This window comes from Budorcas taxicolor, chromosome 21 (assembly GCF_023091745.1).
Source record: "Budorcas taxicolor isolate Tak-1 chromosome 21, Takin1.1, whole genome shotgun sequence".
In the NCBI taxonomy this organism is placed as follows: Eukaryota; Metazoa; Chordata; class Mammalia; order Artiodactyla; family Bovidae; genus Budorcas; species Budorcas taxicolor.
In genome coordinates, this window is record NC_068930.1 from 8,864,870 (window position 1) to 8,881,093 (window position 16,224).

Sequence of the window (16,224 nt, forward strand, 5' to 3'; positions counted from 1 at the left end):
TCAGATTTTTTGTCTTTTATTTTTAGATTCTTTGTAACCACAGAGTTCAATTTAAGTTGACTACTGAATTCCGGATGTTTTCTTAAGAAAGTGCATGCACCTAACCGATAAAGTCCGCCTTTCACCCTTGCGTTACCTTGATTGCTCTTTTAAAAGTAACCTTGGTGAATAAAGGCAATTAGACCCTTACTCTTTTACTCCATGCGTCAGTCAGTTTAGATCTGGCAAAGAAAAGCACATTCAACAGAACATTGGTGGTTATCACCTTCTGAGGAATGCTTGGGTAATCCCTGAGGGCTGAAGGATAATTTTCCCAGGATCTTTTGCTCTGACTTGGCTGTCCAGAGAGGATTTTTTCCTAGGGAATGTCCTTGATTATACTCTGGGATTCCTGTGTTTAGTGTTTTTAACTTTTCTAAGGTTATGGACCCCTTCGGAAATTTGATGAAAGCCGTAAACCTTACAAAAACTACACAGATATATACGAAACTTTGCACAGTTTCAAGGGTTAAAACCATCTGTGTTAGAGTCTTTTTGGTTTGGGTTTTAACAGAGAACTCCCTGGACTTTGAACAGTAGTTGGCAGACTTCCCCTTCAGCGAACCCTGGCATGCGTTCTGCGCAGTGCTGGCTGGGTCTGTCCCCTGCCTGCCGGCCGCTCCGGGCCCGCCCGCCCTCAGCGCAGTCGGGAGGGCTGTGGCCAGAAGCTGCTGTCCTTCCTGGCTGCAGCTCCAGCCTGAGACAGAGACTCACCCTCTGCACGCTTCCATTTTCTTAGCTGTAACTGAGGCTGAGGACAACGTCTCCTCACAGGGTGGTAGTTATATGTGTGTACACATGCGCGTGTGCATGTGTGTGTGTGTGGACACGAGTATGCGTGTGTGTGTGTGTGTGTGTGTGTGTGTGTGTGTGTGTGTGTGATGGGTGGTAGGCCTTCCTGTTAAGACCAGTCTGCTGGGGCTTGCCAGTGTAGAAGTACAGTCTGGCACTTCCAGGCTATAACCATTCCACAACGCTTTCACAGCCCTCAGATTTTCTAGACAAGCCAACTTGCTCTCTAAAACAGCCCTTATACCAGCTTATACTCTATTCATCCCCAGCATCTGAGTCTTTAAGGCTGACAACCGTCAGGTTTTGCCAGCATGCTGCATGTGAGCTGCTGTCTTCTGGGGACTCTGTCCTGCATACCTCTGGCTGTTAGTCAGGAAGACTCTTGTAAATCTTTCCTTGGTCATGTGAGTTGAAAATGTCTTCTTCGTGTCTGTCCTTTTATGCCTGTGACTTTTGTCATGTAGGCATTTTCTGCATGGGTTTAGCTAGATGGCAGCTCTTTGCCTTCTGATTTCTGCTTTTTAGGACTTGTTTTAAAGTGTTTTTAATGTTGTGAAATAATAATGACATTTATTTGTATTTTCTTCTTACCCTTTCAAAGTTTTGTTTTCACATTTGTACTGTTTAGAGTTTATTTTTGTGAGTGTGCGTTGAGGTGGGGGTTTTAATTCATTTGTTTCCACTTGGATCAGTTGTTGTCCTGGCACCATCAACTGACCAGGGTATCATTTTCTGGTTATCTGTTATTTTAAGAAGAGTCAGGAAATCTGAATTTTATATAGCTTCCCCTAATTTTTAATTTTTGGTGATTGGTTAATTTTTTTTTTTTTTTTTTACATACTTAGTGGTCCAAACAGAACATTTCTATAGTCTGAATTCTTCTGTGGCTACCAGCTTGCAGCGTCTTAAGTTTAGTGTGAGGCCTCTGGTCCAAAAGATCTGAGATGGGAACCAAGCTCCATCACTTACTGTTTAACCTCAAGTGAGTTGTCTGCTTCTTAGGGTCTTACTTTCTCATCAGTGTCATGGAGATAATAAATAGTATTTACCTCACTAGGTGATTGTAAGTATAAAATGAGACAATGAAGGGAAGTCTTTAGCATTGGGTCTGGTACACACAGGCTTGATGTTAGTATCATTGTACCCTTATGCTCATCCTCACCGTTTATTCCTTCCTGTTCCAGTCGACTTCCTTTTTTTTTTAATTTATTTATTTTAATTGGAGGCTAATTACTTTACAGTATTGTAGTGGTTTTTGCCATACATTGACATGAATCAGCCAGGGGTGTACACGTGTTCCCCATCCTGAACCCCCCTCCTACCTCCCTCCCCATCCCATCCCTCAGGGTCGTCCCAGCGCACCAGCCCTGAGGACCCTGTCTTATGCATCGAACTCTAGTCTACTTCTTAAGCACCAGAGGGTACTTTTTATGAAGATTAAGTTGGTAGGACTGGTATCCTTTTACTCATTTATGGAACTTATTGAGAACCTGTTTCATAATTAACTAGCCCATGTTAATTATGAAATAGTGTGTGGGTGCTGGCTCAGAGATGCTTAACATCCCTGCAGACATAAGATTTGGTCAGATGACTGGACTGCAGGAAGACGGGGCTCATCGTAAAGTAGAGGTATTGCGACAGGCTCTAGAGGGCCAGGGGTTGTGAGCTGGCAGGATGAGGGGAGAATCAGTGGACGAGAGGAAACTTGAATCTAGCCTTTAAAGGACTCACTGGAGTGGAGAGAAACAGGACAGATGACCCCTGAGGAGCTACCACAATAATCCAAGCTTAAAGGTTCTGGACTTGGGACCAAAAAGAAACAAATTCCAGAGTCTGCGAGCAGCAGGAAATGGCAGTACTTGGTGGTTACTGAGGTGGGGTGGAAGGAGAGAGAGGGAGGAGGAGAGAGAATGATCAGGTCTGCAAGATTTTGAACTTCAAGGGGAGGAAAACTTGAGGAGACACAGTTTGGGGGTGGTGCGTCCTTTGGATGTGGCGTGAGTCTGGGGCAGGTGTGGGCCTGATGGCTGGCCAGCCTTGGTGGAAGGCCACAGAGGAGTTCTAAGGATCCCCTGGTCCTGGGAATGGAACATGGGGCCATCATCATCACCACAGAGGCAAGATGGAAGCGTGTGGAATTGCTTAAAAGATGGACGTTTGTTTATTCAAACATAGGCCCTGACCTGCACGTTTTTCTGTAGTCTGGGGCTAGTCTTGAGGTCCAAGGTAGCTGTTCTGATCTAAATGTTTCTGTTCCCCCAGATCGATATATTGGAAACCTAATGGTTAGGAGATGAGGATGGCATCCTCATGGTTGAGACTAGTGTCATATAAGAGGGGCCTCACAGAATTTCCTGCCGACTGTGCCTCAAAGGCTCTGAGCGCCCTCACCCCCAACCATGCTGGCTCCCTAGTCTCACATTTCCAGCCTTCAGAACTGTGAGCAGTACATCTCTGTGGCATTTTGTTACAGCAGCTTGAAGGAACTAAGACAGGAGCCTTAGGTACGAGCTGTATCCGTAAGCGTAGAGCAGTAAAATGTTGAACCCAAAGGTGAACCATCCACTTCCTGCCACGTCTGGGGACACTTCCCCAGGCTGGGCGTCTTCCTTGCCTGCTCCTGTCCTGCTGAAGGCTGGCCTGTTTTCTGTCACTGTGCTGGGGGCCCACCTGACTTCTCATCAGCATTCCTTTCTAAGAGGCTAGCTTTTGTTTTTAACTGCAATGGAATGTTGTCCTTTCTGCTTTCTGTCTGCAGAGGCAGAGCCCCCCTACCCCCCCCCAGGCCTCTTGAGGCTGTCTGGAGTGGGGGCTGGCATGGTGGGTGGACTTTAGCTCACGGGAGCTGAGTCAGCACCCAGATGACGGCCAGCTTCCCGTGTGAGGACCCTCTCTTTAGTTGACGGGCTGTGGGGTCCTGCCAGCAGGCACTGACAGACCTGCGTCAGAAGCTGCTGTCCAGAGCTGCCCTGGGGCCTGACCTTCCCCACACCTGAAGGGCCCTAGGACAAAGCACAGCAGGGAAGGGCCCTGGGTGCTGCTGACCTTCACCCCAGGCCACACTCACATTCCACAGTTCATCCCCTAGAGGATGGTTTTGCTGGGCTCAGCGTTTAGCAAGAGACATGATTTCTTAATTATTCTGAAAAAGCTTCTGTTTGCTAACTTGGCAAGTAATTCTGCATATGACCTTGTATTTTATTCTTCTGTACAAATACAGTTATTAGTATGAGAGGGGGTGAAGCTGTAGTCAAGGCTGCTTCAGGCAAGTTTCAAGAACATACCATTGCAAGGGTCCTTGGAAGAATGGGACCATATAAGGCCACCTCAAATGGTCCAAGAAATACAGGTAAAACAGGTAAAGTCTGGGGATACAGATAAAAGCAAACCTTAACTCATTAATACCACTTTAATTAACTAATTAATAGCACTATGATTTCATCAGCCTAAGACCCTTGAATTCTCTTAAGATAACCTGTCTTCTTTCCCAGTGTTATTGAGGTATCACTGACAAAAATTTAAGATATTTGAAGTGTACCACTTGGTAATTTGTGAAAAGGATCCCCCCCGCCCCGACCATGGAGTTTATTAACATATTTACTTTTTGGGGGGAGCTGGTGAAAACATTGAAGTTCTACTCTCTACACCAATTTCGATTATATCATATAGTCTTACCAACTGTAGTCACCAGGTTATATGTTAGCTCCTGGGACAAGATCTGAACTGGCCAGTAATCTTGACCAGTTTCAGATCATTAAATCAGGTCCATACTCTCCTTTTTCTCTTGTGTGTGCACCTCTTCTCTTTGTCAAATTGACATAAAAACAAGCATATCTAGGTGTGCTGCTCAGTGAATGTTTGAAACGGAGCACTCGGTGTGACCGGATCCCAGATCTGGTGGTCAGAGAGCGCCAGCCCCTGGGAAGACCCCCTTGTGCCCTTTGGTGTCCTCTGCCTCTGGGAAAGCCGTGCCTGAGTGCTTCTGTCACGTGGTAGGTCTGTAGAAAGTGGACACCTGTGTGACTGCCCTCAGCCAGGTGTGCCCCTCCCTGGGCGCTGCCCCGGGTGCTCTCTCCCCTCGCCGCCAGCTGCCATCACAACGTGGTGGTCTTCCCTCACGCCCTGCCTGCCGCTGGCCTCACACATTTAGTTCAGACAGGACTGCTGCGGGAGACTATGACTCAGGGTGCATTTGACCACGAGCAGGCTAGGTCAGGAGTGCATCCCTCTTGCCAGGTGGCACTTGAATTTCGGCCGGGAACACTTCACATCCACTCCTAGGTACTCCTTTGGGATATCTGGCCCTGTGGAAGCCTTGGTTGTGTCATTTTCCACATCCCACAGGACCAAGCTGTTTTTAAGGAAAGCACATCTTGACCCTGCCCCTAAACCCCAACTTTCCCTAGGGAGAAAGAGGGCGTCCTCACCCCCAGGGAGAGGAAAGATGATGGGGAGAGAGGAGGATGGAGGAGTCGCAAAGCTGTGAAAGGAGGACTAGTAAAGGTCCCTGGAATTATTGACAAAAACAGATGCTAAATGGCGAGCAAATGGGAATTTAATAAAACCACTGAAACCCACCGGGGCTCCTTACCGCAGGAGCGTGGGCGTCCACCTCACACCGCCGGCTTTCAGAATCCTTGCCTGGTGGTGGCTGCCCAGAGCACAAACCCATACGCGTGCACGTGCACCCCCAGGAGAGCTTGAGACACGCAGACACCGAGCAAGCTTGGCAGGGGCTGTTTCCCTCCGTGGTGCTTGGGGAGCACACAAAAGGGTTTGGAGGTCTTTGAAATGAAACTTGAAGGCCTGCATCCCTGCTGCACTCCCAGTGCTGCCGGCAGGCTCCCGCCAGCGGAGCCAGCCGTGGCCAGGGCGTCCAGACATGTTTGCTGAGGGACCCAAGGTGAGAGTGAGGAGGGCCTGGTTCTCTGGGGGTGGGGGTCCTCTGCTCTGACCAGTGACCCCGAGCAGGGGACCCAGAGCCAGCTCCATCTGCAGTCTCCGTTGTCTGTTCTCCCGGGAGCCCATACCTGGACACACGACACCAGGACGATCGTCCCTTAGAGACCCCAGCGCCCACCTGTCGGGCCCCGAGCTTGGTGTAAAAAGTGTCTGCTCACCTTTCCACCTGCCTCCCTGTCTTCTTGCTGGAATGGTGTTCTTGGGACTGTTTCCCGTGGCCTGCACCCCTTTGGTTCATCTTCAGATCTTTTGCCTGGCGTGATGCTGTAATGTACAGGCAGCCAGGAAACACTGTGCGAAGTATTTGACAAAATGAGTCTCAGGATCTCAGCACAGACCTCCTTCCTTTGACGTCCTGAGGTGAATTTGCTGGGGCCCTTCTGGTGGGGGTCTGGGCCTGGGGCAGAAGCCCCTGAGCCCCTGTGCGTCCTCCGAGGAGAGGCCTCTTGAGCTTTTGGAGGAGCCCTGTCTGCTCCCTGGGGATCCTCTTCCCAGACACAAGCGCCATCTTGCTGGAGCATAGGAAGCCTGCACGGTGTCTCTGTGTACCTGGCTCAAGCTGTCCATGGTCTGTTGAATGTCAATAGTTATTTCTCTTCCCTCGCCATCTCTTGGTATGTTTCGGTTTCCACAGAGTGCAACAAACCTTTCAGATAAATTTTTTGATTCCAGTTTGTGAATCCCAGGGGGAGTTGACTCCGTTTACACTTCACTCACTTAACTTATATTGTAGGAGTCTCAGCTCTAGCCCAGCAACCCTTGAGTCCTCTGGGGGTCTTGCTGTGTGCTTCCCTCACCAGGGGTGACATCTCTTCCTAAACCCCTAGATCCTGGAGGTGCCTGGGATGCCCGGAGTGAGGGCATGTTTGTCCTAAGCTGGAGTGCGGCCCAGCATACGTTGTCCTTTCTGGTTCTGACCGTAATCAAGAAACACACACACACACACCTGCCCATGCACACACAGAGCAGCAGCTCACAAGGATTTGACACGGCTGCATGAGCTAGCCTGTAGCACAGAGGCTGCTGGGACAATCCTACTTAGCAGGAAGCCATAATGCAGGCATCATGGCTGGACAGCTTCCCTGGGGAGGTATCAGCACGTTCACTGCTTGGCTGGGAACTCCATCTCTCCCCACCTCACTCCCAGCCCCCACCCAGCCGTTCTCCTTTGAGGGAGGAGTGGGCCACAAGAAGACCATGTCTGCACTGGTAAACACACTGGCGTGGGATTTTTTTTATCCCCACTCATGCTTTTGGTGTTACATCTGAGAAGGCTTTGCCTTCCCCTCTGATCAGAGAGATTTACTTCTGTTTTCTTCTGGGAGATTTATCGTTTTAGCTCTTACATTTAGGTCTACAATCCATTTGGAGTTCATTTTTGGGTATGATCTAAGAAAGGGGTTCTGACATTGGGTATCTATTTGTCTCAGCACCATCTGTTGAAAAAGACTCTTCTTTCCCCCATTGGATGGTCTTGGCACCTTTGTCAAAAGTCTGTTGACTATAAACGTGAAGGTTTATTTCTGGGTTCTCGATTCTGTTCAGTTGATCTGAATGTCTATGTATGTAGCATACCACTTTGATTACTCTGACTTGGTATTAAGTTTCAAAATCAAGCATGTGAGCCCTTCAGTGGTCAGACTTGGAAGCTGTTACCTTCACACTTTGTCTGTTTACTGCTTCATTTGACCCTTGTGAGCTGCTGGGTTTTTGGTTCATCAGTGCTTCCAGGTTAGATAGATGTTTGGCACAGACAGTTTTGTATTGCAGTGGCAACTTCTGCAGTGCTCATGTTTAAGCAGGGAACCAGTGCTGCTTTTTAAGCCATTGCCTCCCAGCCCCACCCATGGTATAGGGATAAAGACCTTATTAACTCAACTTCGTTCCACTGTGACTGACCCCAAGGGACCCAGAAGAGCAGGGAGATGGGGATTCCTACTTGTGGGGGAATTGCTAAGACAAGGCTGTGTCTGGAAGGGACTGTCCTGCTGTGACCCCTGGAACATGGGGGCCCTGCACCAGGGCAGAAAGCCATGGGCAGGGCCAGGCTGGAAAGCAGTGTCCCTCAGTCCCAAGCAGTGGCACCACCCTCTCCTACCCTTGCCACCTCTCCAGACACTTACCATGAACCCTCTTTCCCGATTTGTTAGAAGCCTGTCCTTCAGCTTTTATGGGGCTCTGTCCACTTTGTGCAGAAGTCTTTAGGGGGTCAGTGACTTCCAATGACCATGTGAACGACTGATCTCAGAGACTGCAGAAGCAGAATTATGGAGAAGGGCCTGAGTCAGTTAATCTAATAGTGTAGAGTTAGGAAATATAAGCAGCATATATAGGAAATGTAAATGAAAAGTGATTTTCCTTATTGCAACTGATAAGGACTTCATTGTGCCTGATAAAAGACATGGTTTTTGAGAATGCAGCCAATTTTCCTCGTTCATAGAGTCCGCATTTGTGAATTCACCTACTCGTTAAAATTTGTTTGAAACTCCCAAGTCAGTACTTGCAGTACTTTTGTGGTCATTTGCAGATACATGGAGAATGGTGAAATATTTGAGTCACCCAACAGGCATGTTCCCAGGAGAGGTCAAACAAGGCAGTGTTTTTCTTTCTTGTTTCAGCTCTCATGCTATGAATAAGTGTCCTTTTTGAGGTCTCTCTGGTACCTTGTTTTTCATATTTTTCTGCTTTTAGTGGTGATTTTGCTGTTTTAAGTGGCCTCCAAGGATAGTGCTGAAGTGCTGATTAGTGTTTCAAAGCTCAGGGTTGCCACATGCCTTGCAAAGAAAACACTAGATGAACTTCATTCAGCCTTGAGTTACAGGCACTTGGTTCAATGTTAATGAATCGATACGTATCGAATAGGTGTCTTTAAACAGAAAGACACGTAAAACAAAGTTATGTGTCAGTTGACAAAAATGTGATCAGAGGCTCCCAGGAACCAAACCCTGTATTTCCCCTAGGATCAATTGTTCTCTATTCCAGAATTCAGGGTTCGGAGCTTCCTTTTAGAATCCAGGTACCGTGAGTAATAAGAATCAACCGTAGTTACTTTTCATCTGTCATGTTCTAGGTTTTAAGACATTTGTTCCTGATGCTGTTCACAAATTCAGATCATACCTCCAACCACTTAGTGAGTTTCCGAGAGCACAAGGACTTGTTGACAAGCCTGAGCATGAAACTCAATCTCTACTGCTGTGATTGCTGAGAGAATAGATGTAAATTGCGATCTCATAATTGGCAGCGTGGTATGCCAGGGATAACCATGATGGTGTTGATTCCTGGAGCGGCTGGTGGGAGAAAGATGACCATCTCTCTCAGAGGCAGAGCCCAGGAAGGTCTGAGTAATGGGCAACAGGGCCAGCAGCTGTAAACTGTTTACACAGACAATTTGCGGGATAAACCAGAGTTTATACAATTGGGTGTTGTTTACTCTTTAAATCTAGAAAAGATCATATGGTCAACTCTAAGTCTAAGAATTATGTGCTTATACCACACAGTTTTCCACTGAAAAAGAAATTAAACCATCTCACCCAATTTGCTCCTCAAGCTTGTGCTCCTACCAAGAAAAGGAATGGAGAAGAGTGTGTCCGCACTGAGTTGGTTTGCCTGAGAAACTGGGTTGGGAGGCTCTGGGGGATGTGATCTGCTTTGTGATGAATTAGATACACTTCTCCAGGCATCAGGAAAACGTTTTACAGCCCTGCATCTGTAACTCCAGTATTTCAGACTTTCCAAAATGTATATTGCTTTTCCTAATCTGTGCCAAGGGTTTCCTAGAGATGGAGTGAGTTGCCCTTAGGATACAAGCACACACTCAATTGTGTGTTGACTGCGAACTTCCTTCGTGTCTACTGCCTTCAGGGCTGTACACTCAGAATCAAAATCCAGATAGATTTTGTGGGTGGTGCTTTGTTAGTCTCCCACCTCTGCCTCTGTGGTATGTCACCTTGAATAAATGAGATATAATCAATACCTTTAATTTTCATAGCAATTACATATTCACTGTCAAAAGGAAAAAAAAGGTAAAGATTTGTAATGACTTAACCATGTCCTACTACTGCTAATATGACCACATATATCCCTCAAGTCTTTTCATCTTTAGGATTAAAGAATTTGGACTTAAACATGTGAAACCTGTACTGTATCCCACCCACATCTCAGCATAAGTGCACATTAAGATTTATGAAAATCTTTTAAATCCTTCAAGCTTATCGTTGTTGCTGGTTACCAAAAGTTTGGTGTGGGAGGCCCAGCGTTTGCCTGGGGGAGCATGGGTGCTGGAGAGAGAGAGCCCTGCATTTGTACACAAGTCTGAGCCCTGATCAGCCATGTAACTGGATGCTGAACCTTCACTTCTCTGCCTGTAAAGTGGGGCCAGTAATACCTTCCAAATAAGGGAGGACCCCGCATGCAGAGCTGAACTCGCCTGTGGAGAGAACCCTAATAAATGCCAGTTGCTTTTCTGCTTCACTTTTGTTCCAAGGAGCTCTGCAAACATGTGGAATTGATGTTTTTTTAAGATTTCAAAAATAAGTTCTACTCTGATTTCTCTGGTGTAGAATTTTAAATCATGGAAGGCCAAAACCATTGGAAGCACCACTCTGGGGTCTGAGAAATCCTTGCTGTCTGTGGGGAATTCCAGTTCCACAAGAAGGTCCCTCTGCTTCCACAGTTTCAGAACTTATGTTTACAGACTTCATTTTTTTAATTTAAAAAACAAAATTGATGCTGAGAAAACTGGGTTTTCCTCATTTCTTGACAAGTGCTGAGGTGGGATCTGATGGCATTTTCAAGCTGGTGGCTTTGCAGAGGTAACAGGGTGTCTCCGTGTCTCCATCACACCCTGCTCTCTACACTGCTGTTCCCAGAAAACATGGAATAGTGGTGGGCTGTGCTTTCCCCTGAAGCTCCTGGCTTAACCACCATCTGTTCCCTACAGCGCTTTTACAACAACCTGGGCTTCTCTCCAGACTTTGTTTTTCGAGTTCTAAGCATTTTCCACAGCATTGCTCATAAATTTGCAAGCTCCAATGCTCCATTTTGGGGCTGTTTTTGTTGAGGTGCTTTGCCTTGCTTGGTTTTATGAACAGCAGTTCACAATTGGAATAAATCATTAAAAACACTAGACCTTAATCCACCTTTGTCTGGGAGTATCTCTTATAAACCGAGGCTTCATTTTCTAGTTTAAAAAAAAAAAGTCATCTGCACCTTGGAGAAACCAAAATGCGATTATTGAGACGCCCTCCACTTAGTTGTTCCCCAGCCTTGCGTGTTGCCCAGTTAGAATGGAAGCTCACGATGCCCCATTCCGGTGCTGAGTGCAGCCAGGACTGGGGGCGTGATCCTGTGGTATTTGAAGGCTGCTGGCTCAGCGGGCGGTCCTGGGACAGCAAGCTCAGCACAGCTGGCCCTGGATGTCTGTCTTTCCCCCTCACCAGACGACTCCTTGGGGCGAGCATGGCTGATTGTTTCCGATTGATTCACTGACCCGGGAGGCTGGGCAGACCAGGGGAGCATTTGAGTGAGTGAGTGAGTGAGTGAGTGTGTCTGTGTGTGTGTGTGTGTGTGCGTGCGTGTGTGTGGCATGCGCATGCCGTCAATGCCCTGTGGAAGCTTTCCGCCCCACTCACTGCTGGACTTTTTGCAGCAGCCCACAAAGCGTTTTTAAAACAAAACCAGAATAACGACCTTGAAGGCACCACAAAGGCAGATCGTGTCCTTTCTGGTTGTCATTTTCTTCCTTCCCATCCTCTGCGTTAAGATGCCCGCGTGCAAAAAAACACATCTTGAGGCCTAAGAGCATTTCCTTTCATTTTTTTGGTGGAAAACAAAAGCTTCAACCCTGGCCAAGAGTGTTTCCAAATAAAAGCAGGCGTGTGCTGTGGTGCCCAGCTCCTGTGCTGCCCCTCGCAGGGTCTGCCCCTCGCGGGGGTTGTAAGGGGGCCCCGTGTGTGCCGGGGTCTGCCCCGGCTTAGTCTTGATGTCAACAAACAGGATGTTGGTTTAGCTCTTCAGGAGCGGGGAGGGAGGTTTGTTTTTAATTCCTAAATCCCCCTACTTGCCGTCAGCCCCTTCCCGCCCTGGCCCCTGTGCCCGCGGGGATGCCCTTCGCTCCCAAGACTCCTTGAGCACACTGAGGGAGCCGTGTGTGGCCACAACACTTCCCAGGGTGCAAGCCGGTGGGCAGAGGCCCTGGTCACTGGGTCACCCATGCCACCAGCCCGTGCACGCCCAGCTGAAGCCACTGCCTGCTCCACACCCCTGTGAGCGCACAGCGAGGGCCGCACCGGGCCCGCCCAGGCCTGTGACCCACCGACCGCCCCCTGGGCCCTCAGCCCCTCATTCATGTCACAGGACACAGTGGGGAGTCGGCCACCACCAGCACTCAAATCCTTTCCCAGGCCCTGTGCTGAGGGTCCTTGGAGGGGACCACGGGGATGCCCTTCCGAGGTTCAGAGCTGTGAAGGAGTGTGCAGAGCCGCCACGGGCGGTGTCAGCCTAGAGAGGGGCAGCCGTGCATGGCTGATGCCCGTGACCTGCAGCTGTGCCCAGTCCATCCAAGGCCCTCTCCTGGTCACGGGCCTCTGTAGAACAGCTTTGCTCCCCTGGAATACCCCCATCACCCCCACAGGCCGCCCCCTCTGTCCTCTGTCCTCCCCCCATCACCCCCACAGGCCGGCCACCTCCCATCGTCTCTCCTCAGCCCCTTGCTCACAATGTTCTCCTGAGTCTGGTTCCCCTAGTTGCACTGCCTCAGTCTTCCCATCTCAGGGAAGGTCCTGGGGTCTCTCACATGTGTGCAGGGATGAGCCATTGGACCACGGGGTCCATCTTCCCAGGTGGCCTCCAGGCCCTTACTCTTCCGGTGTCTTTCACTCCTCCCAGGACCCGGTCTCCTCCTTTGAGGGGCTCCTGAGACATTTTCCTGAACCTTCCCGCTGTCCTTGGCCTGCTCTGAGTGAGCCCTGGCCCTGGTCTGGCTCACCCTCTGAGAGCAGTAACCCTGTGGGGCTGGGCCTGGGGCGGGGGATGTGGAGGCCTGGGGCACGGAGTCTGAAGGAGCCTGCTCACCCCCTCAGGGTCCTCTCCATGAACCTTGCACGCTGGGTACCTTGCCTTGCTGGCCTCGCCTGGCCCCGGCCCTGGATGCTGAAGTTGGCTGCCTCAGCCTCCAGCTCCAGGTGCCAGTCCAGGGGAGGGACCTTGGGAAAGTTACCTTTCCTCTTTGAACCGCAGTTTCCCTGTTGCCTCCATCCTGGCTAATGAGGACTTTGTTAGATAAGATGTGCCAACTGCTCAGCCTGACCCATGTTAAATGCTCGAGAGATGCTTGTGGTGGTTATTGTTATCATTAGACAAGTACAGAAGCATCCTACACCGACCAGCCAGTCTCCATGAGCTCTGGAGATACAGACCCAGTCCCGTGGTCATCCTTGCCCCTACTTGCCCCTCTCGATGGTGTGTGATGCTGACCGTGTGGATTTGCCCTGCGAGGTCAGGACCTCGCATGTTCTGAAGAGGATGTGTTTTGTGTCTCTGCTGCAGGAATTGCTTACTTAGGAGGTGTGTGCAGTGCTAAGAGGAAATGTGTGCTTGCCGAAGACAATGGCCTCAATTTGGCCTTTACCATCGCTCATGAGCTGGGCCACAAGTAAGTATCAGACTCTGGATTGTTCTGCCTCTTTAAATGCTTTTCTGAATACATATTCTTTTCACTCAGATTCTGGAAATTCTAAAACAGTACTGCTGGGCGCCTTTGCTTCCTCTCGAGTAGGGACCTAGGCAAGCCCAGGTCCCAGCCCTTCAGGGAATCCAGGAGATCACTGAACAGACTGTCTCTGAGAGCGGAAATGCTCATTTGAGGTTGGTCTATTCTTAAAGCACATTCTGTAAAGGGAAGAGGTTTTTCTCAGAGTGTCGTCGTGAGTTGCATCCCCTTTCCCAGATCAGCACGATTTCGATTCACTCTAAATATACTCAGATAGTGGGATTATCTTCGTGCCATTGAATTTTTTTTTTCTTTCTTCAGCCAGTTTCAAACAAAGTCCAACTTTCTGAAAGCAGAATGTCAGTGTCTTAGTTTAAAGAATCATCAGCTATGCCCTTTGTCCATTGGCAATTCTCCCCTTGAGGAAGAAAGAACCACAGAACCCTAGAGCCCAAAGTGTAGACAGAATCTGAGGCTGCCTGCTGGCATTTCAGATGGGGAGACAGCAGGGCTGGGGCTTGAGTGGCTGGCCCAAGGCTGAGATCACCTGCAGGGAGCCTCGGGGGCAGGAGGCCAGCTGACTCTCAACCTGCGGCCCGAGGGTTTTCTCTTCCTCCTGGAGTAGCTGTTTCATGTTTCTCTGAAGGAAACATTGTGAGGTGACTGCTTAAGAACTTTAAATAAATAAATTGAGGCCAAAACATGCAAAACAATGGGAAAATTTATATTGGACTGAAGAGAACAAAATTAAATGGAAATCTAGTTCTTGGAGAAAATATATGTATTGTCAAGTTTTCCTAGTGCTCTAGATAGTAAGATGCCTAGAATCCTAAATGTGAACTCAAGCTTCTCAAGAGTAGAGGCTATGGGTAAGGAGTCCGAAAGCAGCTGTTGTCCCCTAGTCTTAGCCATATCTGGGGCTTGATTTTTTTTTTTACCTTGTTTCATTTATCTGGTCTCATTTTAATTTTTTTCACTCCTGTGGGTGGGTTTGTTGTTCACTTTTCTGTCCCTCTTGGTTATCATGATGTGAGTAAATGAAAATAATCTTAGGCGTATTTTCTGGTATTAAGGAGAAAATAACAAGTTCTTGGCCAAGACAAGCAAGATGAGCAGTTATCTCTAAGAAAACATTTATTTCATCTTGACAGTATGTTTTAATTTATTTTTTATTGAAGGATAATTGCTTTACATAATTTTGTTGTTTTCTGTCAAACCTCAATTGACAGACAGTATTTTAAAAATATTGGTGACAGCACTTTGCTCGTCCTCTTTTGTCTAGACTACTAGAAAAAATCTTTTTAAACTAATCGTAATCAAATTTGTATTCATATCTCAGATTTGTTAAGAAAAAAAAAAAACAGGCAACAAGCCCCACATTCAATAGTGGGTGCTGAAAGAAGAGTGTAAATGCGTATGGTTTTGCAAACCACTTCTCTCTGTCAAATGCCCCACCCAGCCCTTCGTAGTACCTGGGAACCCATTCCCTAACAGTTGTGAGAGTGTAAAGTAGTCGAAACATTCCCAGCACACAGGCTGTGTGGACCTTTGAAGAGATATGTTTATGTGCCCTGCTGCCTCCCATGGCAGGAGTCACCCCCGCACGTGAGCACACATGAGCACATGTGAGCACATGTTTTAGCCTTTTCTCCCTGGACATTAAGAACACAGAGCGCCATTCCTCTCTGGTGGTCTGTGTGGTTGTGCTTTATCAAATACTGGCATCTTAACTCAGGAGGTCTGCAGATGACTGATTAGATTCAGTCATATTCCAATAGCCTTTAGCTACCGTCTGTTTAGAATTCTCGGAGAACTCTTTATAGCTTGCTACTGAACTCTAATTACCTGCAAAAACAAACACCTTATTGTTCATCAAAGCCAGTAAATCCTGCTAGCATTTGGTCCTGCTCCTGGCTGGGCGATTGTGGTTTTCCCAGAGAAGTCTGTTGTCTCTGGTTATTCGCAAGCATTGAGAGGCAGATCCTCCGTGGATGAAGTCAGCCTCCCTGTCCACGGACTCCCCTGGCCATCCTCCTCGAGGAGTCGGGGAGGCTGTGTGGAGCGGTAAGGTGGAGGCCAGCCTGCACTTTCAGGAAAGCCACTGGACAGGCTGTTTCACAGATGCGAGCCTGGAAATGGATCCATTCTTTGGGATAGAGAGGAATAATTTAATTCCATGTTTCTTAAATGGGTGTAAACTGACATAGGATGGATGGTATTCTCAGTGATCTGATCCACTGGTCCGTGCTCTCTAACAAAATTTCTTGGTGAGAGTTTTAGAAAACAATAAAGAACACCCCTCTGTGTACCCATGGGAAATCTCCAGAGAGCTCACCCACCAGGCCCTAATCATTTAATACTGAAAAGTGAAGCATCTCTTCTGGAGGATGAATGTGTGTGCCTTTGCGTGCAGGCATGCATGGACGTGGCCCTCCTGCTCCGTACCCAGTATACCTCCTGTGAGGAGCAGTGTGAACACTTATCCTCGGATGCCAGTGTTAGGAGAAGAGTCACTTTCCATAGGAGCTGCACAGGCCGTTTATCAGATGATGAGTGTCACATAAGTTAGCATGATTTCATTTTTGCTTTGGCTTCCAAAAACCACAAAGCTAACTGTAAGGCTCAGTTTTAATGTCTAACTCATTGTAGTGCTGGCGTTTTTATCCCTGTCTTGTATGCATAGTTTATTTCAGTTATTGTAGTTCAAAAATAATTCATTTGGT

General features: G+C 48.1%; 1 protein-coding gene across 1 annotated transcript in view; it reads left to right on the forward strand.

Moving 5' to 3' along the window:
* ADAMTS17 (ADAM metallopeptidase with thrombospondin type 1 motif 17) overlaps positions 1-16,224 on the forward strand; it is a 393,371-nt gene that overhangs the window by 158,456 nt on the left and 218,691 nt on the right. Inside the window, exon 8 of the mRNA XM_052659846.1 lies at positions 13,339-13,444. Within this exon, the coding sequence (XP_052515806.1) occupies positions 13,339-13,444 (106 nt within the window). The remainder of the gene's footprint in view (positions 1-13,338; positions 13,445-16,224) is intronic.